The sequence below is a fragment of the Delphinapterus leucas genome, chromosome 7, assembly GCF_059928025.1.
Source record: "Delphinapterus leucas isolate spDelLeu-1000000601 "Yukka" chromosome 7, BTC_Dleu_Yukka2, whole genome shotgun sequence".
Taxonomy (NCBI): Eukaryota; Metazoa; Chordata; class Mammalia; order Artiodactyla; family Monodontidae; genus Delphinapterus; species Delphinapterus leucas.
In genome coordinates this window covers 108,604,994-108,630,995 of record NC_143135.1, presented here as the reverse complement: position 1 = coordinate 108,630,995, position 26,002 = coordinate 108,604,994, and the positions used below count along the sequence as shown (strand labels likewise).

The window sequence follows — 26,002 nt, the reverse complement described above, 5'->3', positions numbered from 1 at the left end:
CTATGTCCACGGTACAGCGCTGGGACTAGAATGGGTAAACAGGGTGCGAAAGTTAAGGAGGCCCTCACTCTCAGTGTCATAAATATTTAGTCCACGCTTGGTCCTTCTATCCCTTTCTGTGTTTACACACGTGTGATCTGCCTACATCATCTAACAAGCTCCACAGGTGACTAATTTATCTATGCTTCACACATCTCACGAGTTTTATCCTTTCTATTTGTTTCCTATAGTTTCGAATATTCTTACACCACACAGCACACTACATAGCTCAAGTCCATGACTTTGTTATTCTATTTAAGGAGGCTTCCTGTTTGTTCATGTATTATTCCAGATAAATTTTAAAATCATTTCATCAAGTTCAAGTTATAATTAGATCCCACTTAAACACAAGGTATTTCAATACTGTTCAATATCTCTCTTCTGGGGCCTGAAAAAATTAGAGAGTTTCCCTTTCTGGACGATGCCACACTTTAACTTTTATTTATTCACTAAGTTAAAAAATATTTAATGGGAACTTACTATATTCCAAAGCACTGTTCTGACCTACATATGTAACTTTGATAAGAAAAAAAATTATTTTTTAAGAAAGGCAACAAGTTACCACAGGCAGTCGTAAACCATGTGGCGTAGCCTGTCCTCGGAACGTTGTCGTGAAGAACAGTGGCTACTCGAGCTGCTTCTCAGGGAAATGGACTGGGACATAAAAGTGGCTATCAGACTGAGGAAGGCTCAGCTCCCGCGCCCGGCGACCCCGCCGGCAGGCACGTGTGTGAGGTAACAGCTGCTCCCTCCCGGCGGACGGTGAGATCTCAGGCCCAGGAGTGTGGAGTCTGATACCTGGGACTCTCCACACTGATGGGACGGACGTCAGGCTTAGATGTAGGACCAAGGGGCCACCAAAGAATGGGTGACATTGGAAAAGACGGGGGTGGATCTGATTTGTCCACAGAGGAGCCACAAAACCTTAAAACAACTTACATCCAGGGAACAGACTCAAGGATCTCTGAGGTTGACATGGGTTCTGAGAGCCTGCGGGATGGGGGCAGGAGCGGGGGGCTTGCGCTAGGTGGGATGTCAGCTGCCATTCAGAAAGGGCTGGAAGCTCAGACAGGTGTGGGGGGTGGGGTGCAGGCAGATGAGAGGGGGCACATCTCAGCCCCGGGAAGATTGTCCACGGGAGCCCATGGCCTTCTACTCTGCCAGGTCACCGCAGGGCTCTCCTGCCTACGAGGTGCTATGGGGACTGGGTCAGGCGGGCTGCAGGGGCAGCACGTGGCACCCAGGTCCCAAGGCTCTGACCCCAGCCCCAGGAGCTACTCCTCAGTGGGGACAAGTGTTGCTAAGTGCTTTCCTGGCGGGAACCGTATTTTAAGCAAGTCTGTGTCCCTGACGCGGCCTCTTGCCCCGCGCCTGACAAGTGTGCGCAGCACTTCTTCAACAATCAGCAAGTACTAGTTTTAGTTGAAAACGCAAGTGTTAGTCTCTCCAAACACCAGTTTGTACGTGACGGAAAATACTCTATTCTCAATCAACTTCCCCATCCCAGGAAAATAAGTGCTGTTAATGAAGTAATTGTTAGGTCAGGAGGATTCTATATTTAAAAATCCTTGTGTTTTTTTTTCTTACAAAGACACATTTTATTTTACTTTATTTTATGCCAGGCTCTCAGTAGTTGTTGTTGAGTGACTACATAATTTAGGGAACCACATGATGAAGTCCTCCGGAATCAAGGGAAACATCAGCCTCAGTGACGAAGATGAAGAAAATCCGGAGGGTCTGGAGCAGGGGTGCAGTTTGGGGACCTGTGAGCAGCCAGCGGCCACCTTTAATGGCTCAAAACAAGCGGTCATTTAGAAAAATAAACTTGGATCTTTGTGAAATGACTCATCTTCCCTTCGGCTAAAGAAGCAGGCCTGCTTTAGTGGGATTGTGATGGCAACGGCATTCAGCTTCGCCGGAACTTCTTGTACCGGTACTTTGCCCTTGAGGATGTCGTCCATGCTAATTTCACTGCGGGAAGGTGAGAGTAATAAAAGCAGTTATCAGACCACGAAGCACTGAGGGCTTAGATGCTTCAGAAGACAGGTCTATGTACATATTTCTGACCTGTGGTGTAAGGAAATGAAGGACCTGGAGACTGAAGTTGACATGGTCGAATCCTCTGTGCATGTAAATCATGACCATAATAACATCTGTAACTCAGATGAGGCTAAGTTTTCGTTTATGGTAAGAGAATTGTCCGGGGAAACCCATCAAAGTGTACAGAGCTCTAAGAAAAAAGTGATGGTGAGATAGGCAGGACTAATTTATTTTTGCCCAGAGATATCTCTTCAATATTGTTGCATAAAAAGGGGAGCCTGAGGTCCTCGTCCCGGTCTGGTCGGCAGTAGAGCGTATATGGTGATGCTGGGATTGTTTCAGCTCAGAACAGGTGGCTTGAGTTTCAAGAAAGACCAGAAACCCAGGTCAAGTCAGAAAAGAGGAGTGAAAACAATTTTTCTATTATGAAAGTATGAAATATTTAGAAGATCAGAGAGGCACTAACACACTAGCTGTGCCCGAAACCTCCCCCGGTGCTGCGGCCACGGTTCTGATGGAAGAGGTTGCAGGTCCTCTGACAGCCAACACGAGCTGCTCTCTGGCCACCTGTGAGACAAGGCGGGTCTTGAATACTGTGAGTCTTCAGCACTTTCCTGGTTGTGAGCTCTGCTCATAGCATCTTATTAAACACACTGTTCAAAAAGTATCTGAGGGGGCTTCCCTGGTGGCGCAGTGGTTGAGAATCTGCCTGCCAATGCAGGGGACACGGGTTTGTGCCCTGGTCTGGGAAGATCCCACATGTCGCGGAGCAATTGGGCCCGTAAGCCACAATTACTGAGCCTGCGCTCCGCAGCAAGAGAGGCCGCGATAGTGAGAGGCCCGCGCACCGCGATGAAGTGTGGCCCCCGTTTGCCACAACTAGAGAAAGCCCTCGCACAGAAACGAAGACGCAACACAGCCATAAATAAATAAATTTAAATCATACGGGCTTCTAAGAAGACCTCTGCTTAAAAAAAAAAAAGTATCTGAGGGCTTATACACACAGAAAACTCTTTCATTCACATGTAGACCAGCAAAGCATCAATGAACGGGGGAAAGAGTGGAGAGTCTGTGAAAAGAGGGCAGAGAGAACAGATCCTTGGATCCCAGGGGACTGTCAACCCCTCCAGGAGCCGTGAGAGCTGATGGGAAGCTCCACGGGAGGTGACAGCAGGGAGCCCCGGACTGGACAGACTGACCTTGTGCTGGAGCCGGCCTTTCCCCGAGGGCCCTGATACACGGCTGTTTCCAGCGGGCACCGTCTCGGCCGGTTGACGATGCAGTTCGGCACCTCCCCCACCAACCTGCTGTTCTTCTGCTGCTCTCTCATCTCCCCTGTCTCCCCGGAGTCCTCCTCAGCTCCGCCCTCACCGTCACCCACACCCACTTTGTGTCTCTCGGGGTCCCCGTCTTAGGGTCGCTGGCAGCTCCCCACGCCCCTTGCAGGCAGGCCCCGTGGTCCCCCTCCTGGCTGGAGAGGCAGCAGTTGAACGGGGTGTCCAGCTTCAGGACGGCCCCGCCCCTCTACCAGACATGGCTTCTGAAAAGCAGATCTTTTGAGGTCCTCCCCGCTCAGCACCCATCCGCGCTCTCCATTGTCACAGAATAGAAGCCAAGTCCTTGGCCCACGAGACCTGTACAGGGGAACACTGCTGGGGGATGGGGCGGGGAGGGCGAACAGTGACCGTCTCCGAGGTTTCGGCCCCAGGGGTCTTGCTCTTCCCCCTGCCCCAGAAAGCTCCGGGGCCGTGGGGGGTTCCTGAGCCCGCTCGCAAGGACCCCCGCCCACCGTGCCCTGTTCTCAGGCCTCCCGCGTCCTGCTGGCACCTGCGTGGCCCCAAACCGCAGCTGCCCTGACAGCGGGGACCGGGAGGCTGGGCCCGGGAAGTGCGGTTTCGCTGGCCAGCGGAATGGGAAACAGTGTTTATTCTGCGGTAAGTATAGCTTCACAGGAAGCTGTAACGTGGACGTTCGTGGGGTCCCCAGTGCCCCACACTGGCTCCTGGCGCACACGGCATCAGCAGCGTGAGACGCGCGGGCGCAACCCGGGCTCGTCCAGGTGCCACCAGTGTGTGCAGAGTTCCACGCGACTGTCTCACATCTGTGGCCCTTGTGGCCGCCCGCATGATCCCGGTGCAGAGCTGTTCCCTCCCCACAGCCTCCTGCACCCCTGATGGCGGCTCCTCTCCTCCCCCGTCTAATCGCAGCTTCCATCTCAGTAGCAGCATCATTTCTGGAATGCTCTATGAAGGGGTCGCACGTGCACAGCCCTGTGAGCTTGCCTTTGCATTCACCTCGCTTCCCTGGGGGTCCATCTGAGTTCTTAGTGTCTAGCTGACTTTGGGTGATGTGTCTTGCCCGTTCCTGCATGGGACTGGCCGCCAGCTACAGTATCACATGGGTGACGATAGCTTTTCTCCAGTTGTTCTCTATTTGTTCAATAAACATCGAGTTCCTGCTTGATGCCAGGAACGCACCAAGGAGAGAGAGATGAATCAGGTGTATTTCTGACTCTGACAACCTTAAAGCCTGTGGAAGAATTTACAACCCATTAGACCCACAGGATGATTTATAGACAAAATGGAAAACAGTGATATTCCGGATTTTCTGTGGAAAGACCAGAATAGTGTGAGGGGCTCAGGGCCGTGATCTGGGTCAGGGATGAGGAAGGTAACCAGTGGACTGTCCAGGCGTGTTGTTGACGTTTGTATTGTGTATACGGCTCTTTACCAACGCCTGAGAAAATGGTGATGTTGATAATGTGACGATGCTGTAATGGTGTGAAGTTGAGGAGTGAAATCTGCATCCGAGCTGAGCAGAACTGCACCGGAAATGATCCGCAGGCCCCACGCGGCCGAGGCCTGGTGGCTGGAGGTTCCCCTGCCCTCTGCTGGCCTGGAGAGAACGGGCAGCTGCTCCTCCTGTCCTGTGGGGATGAATTTCCCTGTTTGTGAGGACAGGAGGGCATCACCTAGAAATCCCCCCCTGGGCTTTGGACCACGGTGCTGGGTGACGAGACACCAGCCAGGAGACGGTGGAAGGACCAGAGGACACGGAGCATCACCTTGCTCACAGATAATGAGGTTGGACACACCTGAGGCGGAGATGACCTTGGCTCCCGGGGACCCTGCCCTGGTCCTCTCTTCCCCTGCTCACCCACTACTTGCCACAGGTCACTAAGCATCTGGGATTAGGTTTCCAGCTGCAAAGACTTGTCCACTGGGTCTCCCACTCTACCCTGGCCTCAGTGGCCCCCTCCTCTCTCCTCCCAGGGGGAGGTAGTATTGGGGAGTGACCTGGGGATGCACACTTTGTCATGGCCCTGCGGCAGCCGACCCTGTCCCCCTGACATAGACAGCATTCACTCACACGGCGTCTGGCTGATCTTAATTCCCAGGAATGACAGGCCTTTCCAGTGCCAAAGAGACGACAAACTTTGGGTGAGAAGAATATATATGGAAATGTTCAGATAAAGCAGAGGATGGACCACAGGACATTTACTGTGGAGCTGATGAAGCTGGGACTTCTGGGATCCTGGGAGAAACCTCAGTGACTTGTTCTTGTGCTTATGTGTTTCTGTAATGTTGCCAAAGGGAGATGCAATCCTGCCGTTTACCTGGAAGAGGCAGACAGGGAACAGCTGGTAATCAGCACTAACTGACTACCACGAGTCATGATTTAAATATTTTAAAGTCTGTCAGGAGATGTGCAAGTTGAGCGAGACACTTAACCTCCCTGCAGTTCACTGTGCTCGTCTGTGGGATGAGAGCGCTTACTGCAGTCTATTCCGAGCCCTTTCTGTGGATTCTCTCACTTGATTCACCAGTTATCCTATGAGAGAGGAACTTTTATTCTCTCCAATTTACAGGAGGAAACAGGCAGAATTTAAGCGATTTTGCTTTAAGCCGCAGTTGGAGGCAAAGCTGGCAATCAAAGGTCAGGGGAGTCTGACTCCAGAGCCCAGGCTCAAGGGAACGGCAGCACGTTTTCAGCAGCACGTTTTCAGCAGGGCTGTCCTGCAATTCAATTCCAATAAATTAACACAACAAACATCTCTTGGGTGTAACCTCCTGGGTGTCTGTTCGTGCAAGGACCCCCCTGTGAAAACTAGGAGATAGTTTACAGGGAAGTGTTTTGGAGAAGTCCTACTGTTTTTAAAGTAACTGGGCAGAGACAGGACTTCTAATTTCTCAAATCTATAAGGGATAGAGATGTTTTTAACAGGTGACCGAAATCCTCCTCTGTTCAAACATCCATATACTGGAGTGGTTAATTTCCCCTCCCCCATGACAGGGTCAGAGTAGAGGCAGCCTGAGGAGACCTGTAAGAGTTCAGACCCCTTGGAGGTGCAGTTGTAACTGAGGCACCGCGTCCCTGGCTCAAGCCCCCCACCACCCCCGAGCCCCAACCCCCGGCCGGGCACTCTGTGCAGGCCTGGTCCTCGATGCCACACCACGAGCAGCCTTCCAGCCCGTCAAATCCAGCCATGTCGGGCTGCATCTGGTCACCTGTGCGCGTCCTGCGCCCACCAGGGCCCCTGGCAGTGGATTTCCTCAGGACCTGTCTGCTCTGCTTCTGCTGGTTTCGCTTATGGACCAGCTGAATGGTCGATGACAGAGATGAGCTCCAAGTTCACTGTGTTCTTGCCACAGGGCCCGAATTCAGGCTGCTGGGAAGCTGAGCTCTAATAAGTAACCAAAGGCGAAAGCATGTGTGTGCGTAATCCCAGCGGCTCACAGAGCTCTCAAGGGTACAAACAGCATACCTGCTCTGGCCTTGGGTCAGAACTGGGTGCTGGAAGCATCCCGAGGACCTGAAGGCCGTCCAGGCCCCAAGGCGGCACCACACCCACTCTCCTGCTACCTGGCAAGTTCAGGCTCAAACAGCCTCATCTTGCCGGCTTCAAGAACCTACTAACTGGCCGGCCTCACGCTCTGTCTTTCCCCACTCAAATTCCTCCCCCACAGGCATCCCAGAATGTTCCTCTCAGTGGATTAATCTCATCACATCTTCCTCATTAAAAGCCTTCCGTGGCTCTCCACTGCTCGGCCTTCGTAAGGCTGCATCCAGATTGAACTTAAATCTTTCCATCCCGGGACCGCCCTGCAGAAGCAAAGTGTCAACAGCTCCCACTCACAGCCTGCACTTTTCCTGCTCCTGGTTCTTTCCTGTCTGAAGCTGACTTTCTTGGTTATCTTTAAATACCACACATTATCATAAAGGCTTAATTTGAATTCCTACTTTCTCCATGAATTCCTTCCTACAACACTTGTGCAGCATCATTGTCTCTTCCGTAGACTCATCGTTATCTTGCACTGCAGCTGTGGAGTTAGGCTTCTGAAGGCGGAAATTTAACTTCAGCTTCGCGGCAGACCCACAGCCTGTCCCCCTGCACTACCCAGTACAGTGCCTTAGACTTCGAGGTCAAAACAGAAAACACCTGTCGTAGCTAAGGGCACCTATGTTGGTCTCTCTAAACACTGACTTATAGTTAAAAAACATACCTTGGATATTTCTTTTATAGAGATGAGATGAAATAATGCAATGATCGTTTATAACAGGGTTCTCTAAAAAGTCTACATCCTTGGGTATTACTTTAAATCTACTTTCATAAATCATAAACACTACTTGCTTTACAAGGCTATTAATAATTTAAGGAACCTATTTTTAAAAAGTCAACTTGGTCAAGGAGAGATTTTTGTTTATTATCCCAAAGTCTAGTTAAATGTTTAATTAAATGTAATAAAAATTTAAAAAATAGTCGTGAAGGCTTATTTAGAAAGAAAATAAAAACCAGTAGACCTGAAAATGGTACAGAGAGGGGTAGATTTATTAATGTAGTGATTAAAAACATTTAAAAAGAGGAGCAAGAAAGCAAAAACTCAGAAAAAAAGTATACTCAAAGCACTTATAAGGAAATGTCACAGGAACTTCAAATACCATTCCCAGACCACATGCTTCTAAAACAACAAGTCTTCACAGTTCCAAACAATCTCAGCCCTTGACATTCAGATAGTCCAGAAGTGCAGATACGCCCTAAATCTCAGCTTAGGAGAAGGATTTCCAAACACTCATTTCATCATGATTTACATTCAGAGGAGGAGTTGCTGCAAAGGAAGAGCAGCCCACGGAAACCTTCTGCATCTTCAGCCGAGGCACAAAGAACAGAAAAAGACAGGAAGACGCTTTCTCTCCATTTCTCCTTTCCCACACCTTTGCTTTACAGTCAGGAAAAACCCTCAACAGAAGTACCCAGATTCCCAGAAGAGGGATCTGGTGAACCAGCAAAATGCAGACAAATCAAGACTGTGGATCCAGGAAAGGACAGTGGTTTCGTGGTCAGTGTTCTGGTCACCCTCCGTGTCAGGAAAACAAGGCGGCACGTCTTCTTATAACGTTCCAGCCAGGGCAGCTCCGGCCGTCCTCCAGGTGCCGCCCTCCAGGTGCCACCCTCCAGCTGACGCTGTGATGGTGCCCTGGACAAGCACAGCCCCTCCAGCGCGTCCTGGACTCACTGTGACAGCGCCGTCCACATGGAACCACTCGACACTGATCCTCCCATCGGAGCCTCAGTCCAGGGGCTACTCCTGCAGCAGGCTTCTTGAGATCAGTATCCGCATCACTTCGTTGCTGCCTGCAAGAGCGAGAGAGGACGGAGGGGCTTAGGAGCTGCCGGGCCTGAGAGTCAGCAAAGCTCTGACTAGGGATGTAAAGGGCAACGTCGCTTTTTTTTTTTTTTGCGGTACACGGGCCTCTCACTGTTGTGGCCTCTCCCGTTGCGGAGCACAGGCTCCGGACGCGCAGGCTCAGCGGCCATGGCTCACCAGCCCAGCCGCTCCGCGGCACGTGGGATCTTCCCGGACTGGGGCACGAACCCACGTCCCCTGCATCGGCAGGTGGACTCTCAACCACTGCGCCACCAGGGAAGCCCGGCAACGTCGCTTTTTATCTTGAAAGATGTCAGGGAGTGAGGAAAAAATTTACCTTTAAAAAAACCTCTATATATGGACATATATACACTACCAAACGTAAAATAGCTAGTGGGAAGCAGCCGCATAGCACAGGGAGATCAGCTCAGTGCTCTGTGACCACCTAGAGGGGTGGGATAGGGAGGGTGGGAGGGAGACACAAGAGGGAGGCGATATGGGGATACATGTATACGTGTAGCTGATTCACTTTGTTATAAAGCAGAAACTAACACACCATTGTAAAGCAATTATACTCCAATAAAGATGTTAAAAAAAAAAAGTAACCTCTCCTGATAGTAAAAGCAAACAAAATAAAACAGCAGAACATCCAATAGTATACGTAGTATAACTCTATTTTAAAAAAATGTATCTATGGGGGCTGAGATGAATTGGGAGATTGGGATTGACATATACACACTATGTATAAAACAGATAACTAATGAGAACCTACTGTGTAGCACAGGGAACTCTACTCATTGCTCTGTGGTGAGCTAAATGGGAAGGAAATCCAAAAAAGAGAGGATGCATGCATACATATAGCTGATTCACTTTACTGTACAGCAGAAACTAACACAACATTGTAAAGCAACTATACTCCAATAAAATTAACTTTAAAAAATGTATCTATACAAGCGCAGAAAAAGGTCCAAAAGAAGATATTTTTGGTCTTAAACATAAAAGGAGCCCAAAGTATTAGTTCTGATGTCAAAACATGAATGATCTTTTTTCTTTTTTAACTTTTCCTATATGTTGTAAGTCTTCAACAATAAATATACCAACATCACTGGTAATCAGAAAACTGAATTTTAAAAAAACAAAAACATTTTCCCTGAAAGAAGGGGGGGTCAGTTGCTTGCTTCGTTTTTCCACTCTTTTTTTATTTTATTTTATTATTTCCACTCTTTTTAATGCAAAAAGAAATATTGACCACCATGAGGAATGACTAATCACACATCTCGAATAAAATCAAAGCTGAAATTTCCTATCTTTCCAATAACAAAGTCTGGGGTGAAACAAGTGACGAAGACCAGTGCGCACATTTTCCTACAAGTGGATGATGGTGTGGCCTGAAATAAGCATATCGGGCTTTTCTCAGTTATTCTAACAGGGTTGAAAGAGTCAGAATGAAGGGAAGTCTCCCGCACTCACCAAGGCTGGAAAGCAACAGCCACGTACGACTGGAGTCACAGAAGGAATGAGGTGACGGGTTTGGCCTGCACACTAGCAACCCTGCTCATAAACACGCTTTAGGGACAAGGTTTGCAGCAGAAAGCAGATACTAAAGCCTGTGACTTGGACGTGACGCCCCGTGGTGGCTCTCAATGTGGCTCCCAGACAGGCAGGAGCAACCTCCCTGAACCCTCGTTAGAGATGCAGATCCCCAGGCCCACCCAAGACCCATGGAGTCAGAAGCTCTGTGCTCACAAATCCTCCCAGTGGTCCTGACGCTGGTCGGGTCTGAGAAGGATGCTTCAGAAGCCACAGGGAGGCTGGTGCTTCCTTCAGGTTCCTTTACTCAAAGTCACTTCCACAAGCCTTTGCCTCATCCGCTGCCTTTGCTACAGTGTAACCACCTCAGCTGCCTACTGGCTAAACAACAGTCATGTAATTTGAAGATTTCCAAACCAGCGTGGAGTGGAGAAGGCCCTGCAGAGCCCGACGCCAGCAGCTTACCCATCTCCTGCCCGTGGGCCTGTGATCGGCAAGAAGATGCCCGTGTGTGACAATTAATTTACTGAAAGCTCCATTAGCAACAATGATGGTCATGATCAGTGTGTAGAGGCTGGAGATCAAACTAGCTCACATCTACCCTGGAAGTTACTGTGGAGAAGTCCTGGGATCTCTGAGGACCAAGTATTTTACAACAGTGAAGAACAGCCGCTGCTGCAGTTTTCAAAATGCTTTCTCGGATGTTATCTTCGTTTGTGCTGTCTCTATAAATGACAAAGGCAAAGAGCAGGAGGGGGGGTGACTCGGTGACTTCCCGGCCCCCAGGCCAGGTCAGGACGGCACAGCAGGCCCCTCCAGAGGGGGCCAGGAGCAAGGAGGGAGGAGGAAGACAGGAAGCACGGCGACAGACAGCAGGGGTGACGGCTCCGAAAGGGAGAGAACCACCTTGGCCACTTTTACCTTCGAGGATCTGATGGACCCTGGAGTCCCGCATGTACTGCTGGACCGCGCAGTCCTTCAGGTAGCCGTAGCCCCCGTGCATCTGCAGGGCCTGGTTGCAGATCTGCAGGGACACAGGGATTAGATACCTCGGATTCTGAGAAGGCTCCGGAACAGGGGCTCCTCTCTCCGCCCCAGCCCTGATCTGGCTGCCTGCCCTGAGCCAACGTGAGGGAGGTGAAGGTGCCAGCCAGGCCAGAGGGGCTCCGGTTCTGTGTGCACGGGGACAACGAGGGAAGTCTGCCTCCTGAGCGAGCTAGTCCCCACCCACGAGGGACTCAGAGGCCTCTGCCCTTCTCGCCTGCTGTCTGCAGGGAGAGGCTGCCCGCCCCACACCAGCTGGAGTTCTGGCGAGCGGCAGATGCAGCCTCGCTGTGGAAATGGCTCTGTTCCTGACATTTAAACAGTGCTGTGGTCTGACCCTTCTTCCAAAGGCAGCATCTCACCCAGCGCACAGTCAAAGGGCAGAGACAAAACCTGATGTGCGGCGGCGTGGAGCAGGTGAAGTGCCGGCCGAGCGCCCACGTGGGCCTCTCCTGAGTAACTGACGCCTTACGCAGCGTTCCAGGAGCAGCTGGGCGGCCCGCCACAGGCCGGTCACCCAAGAGAGGCAGACAGCAGCACCACTCACCGCAAAGCATTCGTCTGTAGCGAAGAGCTTGGCCATGGAGCACAGGGCCACCGCATCCTCACGTTCCTCCTGCAGAGCCACGGCTGCGTTGCGGATCATCAGCCGTGAGGCCACCAGCCTGGCCACCATATCTGCCAGTTTGAACTGCAGGTACTGCAGTGAGAGGAGAGAAGAGAACCAGACACACAGACAGGCTCAGAGAGCCACCTCTAACCGGGCCGCTTCTAAGGGGCCCCAGGCTCCACAAAGAATGTGCCTCGTTAAGTTCTAAGTCCACTGCACTCCCTGCACTTCAGCATCTCGCCTCCTTAGGAAGACGCTCCCTCTGTCTGTCCCTTCCACCTACAACCAGTAAAACGCCCACAGCTCTGCCCGGCACGCCCTGGGGCCCCGAGCCCCTGCACACCTCACGGGGTGTGGGCTGGGACCCAGCACGGGCAGGGCCAGGAAGCAGTGGACGTGGTGCCCGAGACCCCTGCCCCGGCAGCAGCAGCACAGGCCATAGCAGCGCCCCGAACCCAACAAGCTAGACACAGCAGGGTGCCTGCGACCCCAGCTCCGGCCCCGCCCCCCCGCCTGCTGTGGTGGCAGTGCTCGTGACCCAGGCAACTCCGAATGTGGCAGAGGTGCCCGCCGTCCGGTGCCCCTTGAGGCGACATCAGCCACAGGCACAGCCCCGGGCACAGCAAGCACCAGCACGCCCAGCGCAGCACCTCTGGCAGCAGCGGCAGAGAAAAGAGAAACCAAAGCCCACACTACAGCGCCACCTGCTGAAAACCAAAGGAAAGTTAGAACCAAGTAAAAAAGCTCTACCCAAGAAGGTACTGGCTACTTCAAATGGGCCAGCAGAGGAACAACTCACCAAGCACCATGCAGAAGCACGGCAACACGTGGGACCACAGAAAGACGACAATTCTCCAGAAACCAGACTTGAAGTCATGGAATACTGGGACCTAACTGATGGAGAATTCAAAATAGCTGCGTCAGGAAACTCGACGAGTTACGAGAAAAGTCAGATGGGCAGTTCAGTGAGCTCAGGAATAAAACTAATGAACAGAAGGACTACTCTACCAAGAGACTGAAACTCTAAGAAAGAATCAAACCAAAATTCTGGAGCTGAAGAACTCAATAAATGAGATGGAAAATGCATTAGAGGGCTATGGGGATCGAGCCGACCACAAGGAAGAGGGAATTAGTGAGCTCCAAGACGGAAATCTAGAAATGATTCAGGTAGGAGGGGAGAGAGAGCTAAGATTAAAAACACGGAATCCTACGAGAGCTATCCCACTCCATCAGGAAGAGCAACAGAAGGACAGTGGGCATCCCAGAAGGAAAAGACAGGGGAAAGGAGCACAGAGCTTGTTTACAGAAGTTAAGAGCTGAGGGCTTCCCTGGTGGTATAGCGGTTAAGAATCCGCTTGCGAATGCAGGGGACACGGGTTCGAGCCCTGGTCTGGGAAGATCCCACATGCTGCAGAGCAACTAAGCCCATGCACCACAACTACTGAGCCTGCGCTCTAGAGCCTGTGAGCCACAAGTACTGAAGCCTGCGCACCTAGAGCCCGTGCTCCGCAACAAGAGAAGCCACCGCAATGAGAAGCCCGCACACCACAAGGAAGAGTAGCCCCCACTCACTGCAACTAGAGAAAAGCCCGTGGGCAGCAACAAAGACCCAACGCGGCCAAAAATAAAATAAAAAAAAAGAAGTAAAAGCTGAGAGTGTCCCAAACCTGGGGAAGGAACTGGATACACAAGTCCATGAAACTAAGAGAACACCTAATTATCTCAACGCAAAAAGATCTTCTCCAAGACACATAATATTAAAACTGTCCACAGTCAATGACAAAGAAAGAATTTTAAAGGCAGTCAGAAAAAAAGGGCAATAACCTACAAAGGAACCCCATTAGGTTAAGGGTGGAACAGAACTATCTTACAATCCAGCCGTTCCACTTACGGTTTTTTTCCAAAGAATATGAAAACACTAATTCAAAAACATACATGCACCTCTATGTTCACTGCAGCACTATTTACAACAGCCAAGATATGGAAGCAACCTAAGTGCCTATCAATAGATAAAGAAGACGGGGTGTACGTATACAATGGAATATTACTCAGCCATAAAAAAGAATGGAATCTTGCCTTTTGTGACAACATGGATGGACCTAGAGGATATTATGTTAAGTGAAATAAGTCAGACAGAGAAAGACAAATACCATATGATTTCACTCATACGAAGAGTCTAAAACACACACAATAAATGAATGCACAAAACAAAACACCACCACATAGATACAGAGAACAGACTGGTGGTTACCAGAGAAGAAGGGGGTGGGGGGAGGGTGAAATGGGTAAAGGAGATCAACTGTTATGCTGATTGATGGAAATCAGACTTTCAGTGGTGAGCTCACTGTAGTGTATACAGAAATCCAATTATAATGTATACATGAGGGACTTCCCTGGTGGTCCAGCGGATAAGACTCCACGCTCCCAATGCAGGGGACACGGGTTTGATTCCTGGTCAGGGAACTAAGACCCCACATGCCGCATGCCACACGGTGCAGGCAAAAAAAAAAAAAAAAAGTATACATGAAACATATAATGTTATAAACCAGCATTACCTCAATAAAGAAAAAAGAAAGAAAAACTGGAACACAAGCAAAAGAAAAAAGAGATAAATCATCTAATCCCATCCCCCTGAAATAATTACTTCTTGCATTTTTCAGATGTATCCCTGAAAATGTTTCATTAATATTTATACAGGGACTTCCCTGGTGGTCCAGTGGTTAAGACTTCACCTTTCAATTCACGGGGTGTGGGTTCAATCCCCAGTCAGGGAGCTAACATCCCACCTGCCTCGCTGCCAAAAAATCAAAACATAAAACAGAGCAATATTGTAACAATTCAATAAAGACTTAAGAAAAAAAATGGTCCACATCAAAAAAAAAAATCTTTTAAAAGAAATTTAGGGCTTCCCTGGTGGCGCAGTGGTTAAGAATCCGCCTACCAACGCAGGGGACACGGGTTCGAGCCCTGGTCTGGGAAGATCCCGCATGCTGCGGAGCAACTAACCCCATGCACCACAACTACTGAGCCTGTGCTCTAGAGCCTTCGAGCCACAACTACCGAAGCCTGCTCACCTAGAGCCCGTGCTCCACAACAAGAGAAGCGCCCGCGATGAGAAGCCCCCGCTCGCCGCAACTAGAGAAAGCTGTGCACAGCAGTGAAGAACAAAAGCAGCCAAAGACAGACAAGTAAATTAATTAAAAAAATTTATACATATTCATGTATTCTGTAAACAAAGCAGAAGCATACTCCTCTAAAATGTCGTGCTTTTTCTTGCCAGTCAATGTATCACGAATCTTTTCACGACTATAAGCAAAAATTATTAAACAATTATTGACAGAAATAGAGCACAAGTTCTGGCTGAAATGGGGGCAGAACCCACAAGAGACATCAGGGCCCCACAGTTGTAGAGAATGTTCTAGAGACAAGAGCAAAAGCTAGGACACCGGGGAAGTTACCTGGTTACTGGCCAGGGGCTCTCCAAACTGCTTCCGGACCTTGAGGTGGTCTCGGGTGAGGATGACCGAAGCATAAGCAGCGCCCAGAGAGCAGGACGCTAGGAAGGACGGTACCAACACGTCAAGTGAGCCAGGGGACCGTGCTGCCCGCCCGCCGCTCCTGCCCCCTGGGGTCCTCACCGACATTGATCCTCCCCCCGTTCAGTCCTCTCATGGCAATGAGGAAGCCCTGGCCCTCGTCCCCGATCCTGTTGGCCACAGGGACAGCACAGTCTTCAAAGATCACCGCTCGGGTCGGCTGTGAGTTCCACCCCACCTGGCAAAAATCAGGGGCTGTGTGGCTGCCCAGAAGTTGACCGCTCAGGGCAGCATCCTGTCCACCAGGCTCTCCTATCCCTGGACTTAGTCCCTCGGGAACTTCAATGAGGAAAAATAGAAAGGTCACACAAATATCTGTCGACTCAGGTTTTTCTCTTTCAGCTCAACATTTTCAACACATTAAGAGCATCTACTTCCTAGTGCCCACTCCACCAGACCAACCTGTCCCCAAACATTTCCCACCGCTTCCTTCAGGATCGGGCAGAACCCTCCTCCTTTGTGGCACCTCCATGAGTATATTCTTCTATAAAAAACGTTGACGGTATAAGGATTACTCGGAGTATGTGTCCTCTTATAAGGACAGCGCAAGGATCATAATGACCAAGAGCCACCCTCGTCCTTTGAAGAGCTCAGCGTTTTTGCACGTGGTGCCGTAACGTCTACCACGCTGGCCATCGGCTGCACAGACCTGGCGAGATGCAGGCACTGGCGCGTGGGAGCCAATCACACACACCTTCTCTCAGCTTGGCTGCCGGTGACGTCACCCTGGTGACATCATCCCGGTGACATCACCCCGGAAGCCAGAAATCGGTCCGGGGAGAGTATTTCCACCACAGAAACTGGCAAACACTGCACATGAGGGGCTTCTTGGTGTCTGCTTTTCCCAGGGAGCTGAGGCTCAGTGAGGCAGATCCTGAAGAGCACAAGACCAGACAAAGCCCCCGGCTCCCCGACAGCTGAGAGCCCCACTGCCCTCGTTCAGGGCTCCCTGCCGTGGGAAGAGGCGCTCCACCCACAGCCTTTTATTTAAGGTTTTTCTTCCAAGAGAACGGCTCAGTCCTTCTCTTCTGTCCGTCACCCTGTACCCCCGATTCCACTCAAACTGTTCTGCGACCTGTGCGGCTGGCCTGTTGACCATACTTCTGCTTCTCCTCTCCCTCCCCGGAAGCACTCCCATCTCCAACCTCCGTCAAAGTCGAGCTTCGCTGGAACCTCCTGAGGCCCTTCCGGTCGCCTGAGCCAGCACTGACCTCGCTGTCTTTCAGGCCCCCAAGTCTGAAACCTTCCCACACTGGCCTGTGTGGTCTCCCTGGAACTTACCTCCCATCCAGAACATACACACCTGGAACGGCAGATCTTAACGACAGCCAATCATAAGAGAACCACATACAAACAGCTGCTACCTCCTAGCCCCTTCCTGTGAAAGCAGCTCCCTTCTCCCCTGGGCAGAGAACGCCGCTCCTCAACCCCCAGAGCCCCTGGGAAGCTGCAGCCAGAAAGAAGACCCTCCTCCCCGGCCCTCCGGCAGCCCCGGCCGCCCAGGACCAGGGGAGCCCTGTCCCGTCCATCTGTCTTTCCTTCCACAGACTGCCTTCCCACCGCCACCCCTCCTACGGGAAAACGCATTCTTCTGTACGAAACCTTTTAACAATTAAATCCAAGATAAAACAGTTCCTCACACCACTTTCCCATAAAGCCAATGCAGAACTGGTTGTTTAAAGCTCTCAGCTACAAAATGTGCTCAGTACGCCAAGTCAAAGCATGTGCCTGCAGGAAAGACGGCCATGCGGCTGGAGAGAAAGACCCGCTGCTCAGGCCATCACGGCAGCCAAATCAGCCATGGCGATCAGTGGGTGACCCTGCACCCGGCCTGCGCAGCCCTGCCTGCCTCTCCAACTTCATCCCACACCGTTCCCTTTGCTCACGACCCCCCGGCCACACGGAGAGGCTCTGGCTTCTTCAAACAGGCTCATCCTGCCCCCACCTCGGGCCCTCTGTCCCACTGCCGTCTCTGCCCAGAACCCTCCTCACGGCCGGCTCCCGTGACGCTGCAGACCTCATCTCAAAGGACACCTCATCTTCAGAGAGTCGTCTGTCCCCACCCTGAGAAGCTCTCCTCCGTCCACGTCGCAGCCTCCAGCCTGCCTTCCTCCCTTGCCCTGAGCGCTGATGGAAGGCACCGTGTTGGTTCCTGCGACCGCCCTCCACCCTGCTGCTAACAGGCCAATTCTACAGGGCGGGGCGCGTCTGTGCAGCCCCTGCTCTGTCCCACCACTCGGTACAGTGGACCCCTGCTAGCTGCTCAATGAATGAGACGCCCTTCCAAATTCCCCACACATTATAGGACACGTAAAGCAAGACGAATAATTAAGAAGAAAACAAGCAAAAAGAGATACGATATATATGCTTAAAAGCGAGAGGAGACAGAAAGGAAAGGTAAAGAGACGCTTTTTGTTTATGGAATTTACTTACAGTTTTTCTCCAGGCCCTAACCTTGTCAGCTTTGGTATGCTATCAACCGATACCAGAAACACCGATGTGCTGAAATAATCATCGCTATCTCTATAGGCACAAACACCAGAATCAGTATAACTTGGTCCTGTAAAATTATGTCAGGCTCCGTGTCAGTCTGTCTTATAATCCCAAACAGACATCCCTAGGATTAAGAAGTCTTAGAGCTACCTATCTCATATACCACGTGTACACAGCTTACATAGCTTATAAAGGTAAGACGATGTCTTATAATCCCAGACAAGCTGTGGTGATTCTTGTACCCCCAGGAGCGAGTGTAAGCCTTTGCAGAGTCTGTGTCTAGCAGGTCCTGCTTTCCTGTACAAGAGAAGGGCACTGAACCTCTGAACTCCTAGCAGCTACAAAGGATCAGGAAGGTCATGAAGGGACGAATGGGGAACCGGGGAGCCAGGAGAGGAGAGGTAGATTAGGGGCCATTTCATTACTGACTTCTCTCCAAAAGCTCCAACTCTAACAGTACCTGCTGGAGGTGGAGGCCAGTCACCTGGCCTGGCCCACCTGACTAGATCCCACCCTCATCACCAGTGACAGTTACATAACCACAGGTCTACTGTTCATGGCCTGGCTACTTCTTAATCCTAAAAACGTCTTCTCGAAGCCTATGGAAACACTCTTCCTCTTACATTACTGAAAGACTCACAATCACTTCCAGTGAGTTTTACTGTATTTTTATTTGAAGAAGAAAAGTGGCCCATATGCTTTTCATTCCTGAGACCTCTAGTCTTCTGTAAGCATTTCCTCCTGGGGGAACAAGAGGGCATCAAGATAAGAAGGTAGATAAGAGATACAGGCCAACAGTGGCTGCAGGAGAGATGACAGAGAAATCCCTCCCATTGATGAACTTCCTGGCAAATGTTGCCACTTCACCAGCGGTCCAGCGCACTCTGACAATGCCCTATCCCACCTGATACACTGTCGAAACCCTGATTGAAGCAACAGCCTCCAAGGCCAGTGAGCCAGTGTGGAACCCATTTCCCGAAACAGAGCAGAGGCTGGTCTGGCAGAAGCAAGAGGCTCACAACCTGACTCTCCCCGTCCAACCGCACTCACCTTTCTCTCCTTCTTGCCGAAGCTGAGGCCAGGGGTCCCCTTCTCAACAACTATGCATGAGATGCCTTTGGGGCCTGGTCCTCCTGTTCGGCACATGACCACATAGATGTCTGCTTCGCCTCCACCACTGATGAAGGCCTGCGGGTTTGGAGAGGGGAAAACACTGCGGTCCCCCGACGATGGGACAGTGAGAGATATGGTGGCACAGAGAAACTAAGGAGGGTTACAAAGAGCCGGCACTGAGGCTGTAAAAAGGACAGACACTAGTGAACGGAACTAAGTGGACTGAAACCAGAAGAGAAACAGTGACAGTGAACACGGGAAGTCGGCCTGAGGTTCCCTCCCACACGTACCACCCCCGGGAACGTTCCCTCGCGGACCTGGGGTCCAGGCTGTGGAGGCAGGAGGGGGACAGCCTCCGATCTGCCCGGGGAGGACCGAGGACGGCATGCTTGTACCTTGGAGCCACTGAGCACGTAATGATCTCCTCGTCGCTTGGCGGAGGTCAAGAGGGAGGCGGCATCACTCCCACTGCCTACGGCAGGGACAGGAGGGAAGCGTAGAGGTGGGAGAGAGCCTGGGAAGGTAAGGAAGCCCCGGCAAGGCTCTACCTGAGAAATCTTCCCTTACAAAAAACACCTCAGAGTTTGATACTTTAAAATCCATATGGCTGAGAAGCTCTCTATACTTGTGAAAACTGCATACGGCAATCAGACCCTTTTCCATCTCCCATCACGCTAGCTTGCAAGGAGCCTCCTACAAGGAGGTTCTGGTCTGCAGCCTGGAAAGACTCTGCCCTAGAGAGCTCTTAGCCTGTGACATCAGGTCACGGCCATCAGGCACTCCTGGTCAACAACGGCTACACGTGCGGGGCTGAGAAGGCACGCCCCGTGATTTCCCATGAGCCACACCTCCTGCTGCACGGCAAACCCACCTGGTTCAGTGAGGCAGTAGGAAGCAAACTTCTCCATGGTACAGAGTGGAGGGCAAAACCTGTGCCTCTGTTCCTCACTTCCAAAGGTATCAATCATCCAGGCACACATGCTGACAGGTACACCAAGAAGAGACATTGACAGAGATAGAGACGGAAAAGAAAAGGAAATTTGAGGGGGGAGGGGAACGGGGCAGGAGAACAAAGGCAGCAAAGTAGAGTGAAGCAGAACAGAGCGGGAAGGGAAAAGTCACAATTGAGAAGATTCATCTTTAAAGCAAAGGCCTGCATTAACATATTCCTGGGACACATACTACCCAGACGTACCCAGGGCCAAGGTATTTCCCACCTGGATGCTGTTCCTGCTATTTCTAGTTAGGTTAACTGAGCTCCCTAAAAATCAAGGAGTCACATGTCCTTTCCCAAATTAGTGGAGGCTTCATCTTTGGGCTGAGGAAAAGGGAACAGGCCCCAACCACTCTACTGGAGAAGTCTGTTTGGTACCAGGTCAATCTGGAATTTGGGAGAAGGCCAGCATTCTCTAAGCAACATACAAGATGACAGATTCAAGTCCAACAGGGAGCAGCAGACCTAAGTGCGAACTTTTAACTGTCTAGTCCTTCAAGGACAGCCAACCTGAAAAGAGCAACCTTTTCCCTGTTTATATAAACTTTCCCAGCCAGCCCGCACGAGCACGTCACTGTGCTTCCTGATCTTGGCCACTCACTTGTGGATGCTTATGTAGGCTGTGGTGCTGGTGCAGCCTGTGGCCAAGGCTTCAAAGATGACAGAGGTGTCGAGCCGTGACAGTCCAGACCCTCCTACATCTGTTCGTACGTAAATCCCCCCAAAGCCCAGCTGGGCTGCCTTCCGCATCACATCCACTGGGAACAGCTCCTGCGTACAAAGAGAGCAGGGTCATCAGTAAGTTATTCACAGATGGCCTTTTCTTTAGAGGGCACAAGGAAGGATCAAGACGTTTGCCCTCGGGAGAGAGCAGGGAGTCTCTTAACATGCCTTTTGTCATCTATATAGTGAAACCAGTTAAAATGCATTCTATAAGGACTGGTTTCTGGCATCAAAGTTTCTTTTTATCATCAATAGAATTGCCTTGGTTTAAGAGTGCCCAAATCTCTGTGCAATTAAAAAAAATGATATCTACAGGATGCGGAAGATGCTTTCCAGGAAAGGAATCACACCACTCCTGGAACTTGCATTCCATTCGCTGTGAGAGTTTTAAGTGGAGAATAAATACCAAACAATCTGGATCATAAGGAGGAGATAAGGGTCACTGCACGAGGCGTCTGTGGGGACATCCAGCACAGGAAAACCCGCACCTTCTGGTCCCACTCTGCCATGTTTGGCGCCATCTCCCGGGCAGCAAAGTTGAACGCCACTTTCTGGAACTCTTTCTGCTCTTCGTTTAGTCCCGTAGAAGCTGTGGGCAAGGCGGCATTTACTCAGAACCAGGACAGGGGTCAGGGAAGTGTACTGCAAGCAAGAAGCACCACGAAGCCCGGGCCGGCGGTGGACCTATGAGAGCATTCCCACACGGCACACCACCTCCAGCACCCACCGCTAATCAGCGTCTTGAGGTAGCATCACCTGCCTCCTTCCTTCTTTACTCCCAAACAGACTGGCTGACTTCATTTACCTTGTTACTTATTCTTTCAATACTCATCTTCATCTCTTCCTCCTCACGAATCCACATTAAAGGAACAATAAACACACTGACCCTCAAATTATGATGAACGTATTTTTCCTTCAGGATGTCCTGCATTTTCTGTATTGGAATTGGTGCGTATTTGTCTACCAGCTACAACAGTTTCATTTTAAAACATCAGTCAGGAAAGGAAGATACGTGTACTTGGGCTTTTGGCTTACCTTCCAAATTAAGGAAAAGATCCTGTAACAAAGCTGTGCATTTGACAGTCACTGATAACAATGATAACGAGTCTTCCAGTGTTGAAAACATGGCTAAGGCCTTCCTAAATCCGTCTTCACCTAATGGATTCACAATTTTTAGAATATTTTCTTTCCTAACTGTTAATGCTGTGACTTTGGGTAACTCCTTCACTTCCAGGTCAAAGCTACTTAAAAGCTAAGGAAATGAACTGACTGAGCAATATCAAGAGACAGGTAGTGGAGCTTCATGAGGACAAGTTTCTCTAGAACCTTACACATTTTGTAAAAGACTATACTATTCCAGTATTTCATCAAGGGTGATACTCTTTAGGAGAAAGATATCTGCATGAGCCTACGTGAAATAGTGGCCACTCAATTCACAGTGTCGTTACTTTACAACTTTTCTTTAAAGAGCCAGTTCCCCGAATGACACGAACACTATTTATTTTCTATGTTTTTTTCAAACACTGTGCAGAATGAGGTAGGACTCAATTGGAAAGCAGAGCGACAGGCCATCTAGCTGGTCATGTGGGCCTGAAATATCTTTCCTGTTTTGCAAGGTGATAAGACTTTCAGCTAGAGACAGGCCAGAAGCTAAAAGGGAAGAACCTAAGCAAAGCTCCTGTGAAAAACCACAACCTTTTGGGAACCGTGCAGAGAATCTAGAAATGAAAGGACCATGAATCCTGGGAGCCACCATGCAGAAGGGTCAGCAACCTGCACAGGGGGACAGACTTACGCTGCTCACGTTATCTTTCTTTTGTTTTCTTAGGACTGCCGTTTTGAAAGGACTGCCTGCCTCACATGTGCCAGGAAGAGATAACGGAGTGTCTGCTGCAGCTGGAGGCACAGTGGTGGCTGAGAAAACATCAGGGGAAGAGGAAGTGCTGGGCTCTGCACTGCTTTCTAAGGTTTCAGCCTTTTGGTCCTGGGGTGATGCTAAAGAGCACACCCGACCACGACTTCCTTCAGTGCCCGGCTGTCCTGCGCGGCCCTTCCCACTGAGAACAAGGGCAGGTGGCAGCATGTGTCTCTGGGTAGACCTGGGCCTCAGGAGTGGATGCTGTGTGAAGCAGGACAAAGCTGTCTGTCTGTAGCAGGACCCTCACCAAAATGGGAAACTCAGAAGTGAAGAGTTGTGAGGATTAAAGATGACGCTACCTTGAGAAGTCCAAAGCAGAAAACTACGTTGGGTGTTGCTCTCGGAAATGTGGTTAGGGATAAACAATTCATGGTTCCTTGCCTGGGAGTCGGGTCATTTTCCATTCACAAAAGAATACTGACTGAGTGTCTACCATGGAGCAGTGCTGAGGTGTCAAAGATGAAAATGGTCCATTCACCCAAAGGATGACATAAGTGGTGAGAAAGCAAACATCTGACTGTACATGGGCTACAAAACTTCCGTCCCAGCAAGAGCTCAATACGTGTCTACAGGTATTATTATTAGCATTTGACAGAGTAAAACAAGTAGTTCAGGGTATAAAAGGTCTAAGAAGTAGATCTGAATTGCACACAAAGTGAATAAGAGGGAATGCGTGTACACAAATCAGATGTACAGGCACACCTTGTTTCATTGCCCTTCATTTCTCTCTGCAGAATCTGTGTTTTTTACTAACTGAAGGTCTGTAGCAACCCTGTGTTGTCAAATGATGGTTAGGATTTTTTAGCAATGAAGTATTTTTAAATTAAGGTATGGACATTGTTTTCTTAGACACAATGCTACTGCACACCTAATAGACTACAGTGCAGTGTAAACATAACTTTTACAAGTACCCGGAAAACAACAAAGTCGTTATTGCAGTATCTGCTTCATTACAGTGGTATGGAACCAAACCTGCAGTATCTCTGAGGTGCACCTGTATAAATACAACATAATTACATATTTATTTAAGATAGATAATAATCAATTCTAGATAATGGAATGCTAAGAAAAGGAGAACACTGCTTGGAGAAAAAAAGTGGAAAAGGCAAGCTAAAAAGTAAATTATACACAACAAAGCATAGTTACTGAGTAAAAATACCTAAGTTCTCAGAAAACATGCACTGGAAAACAAAACAAGACGAAAACCAGGAACTTCCCTGGTGCAGTGGTTAAGAACCCACCTGCCAATGCAGGGGACACGGGTTCAAGCCTTGGTCCAGGAAGATCCCACATGCCACGGAGCAACTAAGCCTGTGCGCTACAACTACTGAGCCTGGGCTCTAGAGCCCGTGAGCCACAACTACTGAGCCCATGAGCCACAACTACTGAGACCGCTGTGCCACAACTACTGAAGCCCGCGTGCCTAGAGCCCCGTGCTCCACAATGGGAAGCCACCGCAATGAGAACCCTGCGCACCACAACGAAGAGTAGCCCTGCTCGCTGCAACTAAAGAAAGCCCGCGTGCAACAACGAAGACCCAATGCAGCCAAAAATAAATAAATAAATAAATTTATTAAAAAAAGAATCTTTGAATGCATCCAAAGGCCAAACCTAGCCAGAGACTCAACAGTTCTGAGAATCCTGGTGCTCAAGGAACGCTTGGGAAGCTGCAGCAAATCACAATGAGGGAGCACTGGACAAGGAACCAGGCGTTCAAGATCTGGGTCTGCAACTATTAATTATACAATTTTCAGGAAGTCAGGCCTCCAGACTCCTCCCTCAGCCTCAGGTGCCCTGCTGTAAAACCAGGGGGCTGCACTAGACACTGAGCAAGTTTCCTCATCTGTAAAATGATATATCAGATATAATGAAAATCATAACGCTCTTAAAAATTACTTTTCACATTAAAATATGCCATGAATCAATGAGAAACCTTTGTTGATCGCTTCCATTAATTTGATATTCTAATATGTAGAATGATACACCTAAAGGACAGTTTTCTTTCATGTTACTAATTAAAAGAGCATCAAAAAGCACCTTCCACTGGTTGAAGTTACACCACTAGCCACCGGATATACTTATATTTAACCAATTTGTTGCCAATCAACAAAGGTGACCTTGCTTACCGAATTCTGAGGGCTAGGATAGGGTGGCACCCTGTGAAGGTGTTTTAGAACATTGAGAAGAAAACTGTCCTATACCTTGGCGTCCTTTACAGCTCTGGATGTCAAGCTAAGGCCCTCAGAAGCTACTCTGCTGTTTTCAAAACTGTCATTTATTAAAAATTTTAAAAAAGAAAGACTTCAAAAGAAAAAAGTGGTTAGGCGCCCGACAACGTCACAAAGTGTCTGGTTACCCCCTAGGCGGCCTAGGTCCCCCCCCCCACTCCGTTACTGGCATCGAAATTATTTGCCTGGTGCCAGGAGACATTCAGATCTGTAAGCTCTGGTAGTTTCCCATTTGCAACAGGTTATTTTTCTGCATAAATTTCAACAGTTGAAGTGTTTTGTAGTTACAGGTGTTGTTCTATAATTTATATATGGGAGCAAACCTTGTATCACCGGAGATTTTGTTCACCAATCACAACCAGCCCCGGGCTTTTCACATCCTTACTGCCTTTAGAACCGATGGTTGTGATTTAAAAAAACAAAGTCACGAGCTTCCGCGGCGGAGCCCGTCGTTATCCGAAAGCAGATGGGTAACGACGTAGCTCCGAATTGTGAGAGGAAAGGTCGCAGGGGCTGTCTCGCGAAACGTACCGCCAGGTTCATAACGCAAAGCACGGTAAGGGCGGTCTGTACAAGGACGGACCAGCATCGGCCACTGGGCTGAGCCGCCGAGGGTCGCCCGCCCCCGGGGCCGCGCCACGTCTAAGCCGGGGAAATCACTAGGCCCGGGGCGCCCGGACAGGCCGACGCGGTGAATGAGGGCGGCCAGGCCGGCCAGGAGGGCGGCCGGGCCGGCCAGGTGGACGGACCCCTATCCCCGGGCGAGCCTTACGATCGATGCAGGAGACCACGCCCCGCCGACCGCTTTCGGCGGGGGCCTGGAGCCCGCCGCGCAAGCCGCGCAGCCGCGCCCCGACACGCCACCACGGGACCCACAACATAGCCGCCGCCTGCTCCACTCCTTTCTGCTCGGGCCAAGGTCTGAGCGCCGGTGACCCCGACCGGCCGGCCACAAGGGCCGCGCCGCACGCACGCTGGGAGCTGTAGTGCGCGCCCTGGCCCCGCGTGCAGACTCGGGGCGCCTGCG

General features: G+C 50.2%; 1 protein-coding gene across 7 annotated transcripts; it reads right to left on the bottom strand.

The window, feature by feature from the left end:
* Window positions 1–7,886: 7,886 nt before the first annotated feature.
* ACAD8 (acyl-CoA dehydrogenase family member 8) lies at window positions 7,887–26,000 on the bottom strand. 7 transcript variants are annotated; one of them, XR_016393973.1, is made up of 12 exons: window positions 25,748–25,995; window positions 21,318–21,418; window positions 20,708–20,877; window positions 19,984–20,093; window positions 19,508–19,626; window positions 19,050–19,262; window positions 15,549–15,684; window positions 15,369–15,466; window positions 11,848–12,000; window positions 11,178–11,280; window positions 10,722–10,981; window positions 7,887–8,713 (listed from the first exon to the last, which is right to left on the bottom strand). XR_016393973.1 is itself a non-coding variant. In XM_089915842.1 (11 exons), exons 1-11 carry the CDS (start codon window positions 25,854–25,856, stop codon window positions 8,661–8,663), a joined length of 1,365 nt encoding a protein of 454 aa, XP_089771968.1. In that variant the 5' UTR covers window positions 25,857–25,991; the 3' UTR covers window positions 7,887–8,660. The 7 variants fall into 7 exon arrangements, 6 of the variants coding, with proteins under 6 accessions (XP_089771968.1, XP_022412008.1, XP_089771969.1 ...); XM_089915842.1 differs by lacking the exon at window positions 10,722–10,981 and having other exon boundaries at window positions 25,748–25,991; XM_022556300.3 differs by lacking the exon at window positions 10,722–10,981 and having other exon boundaries at window positions 19,050–19,187; window positions 25,748–25,984.
* Window positions 26,001–26,002: the final 2 nt, after the last annotated feature.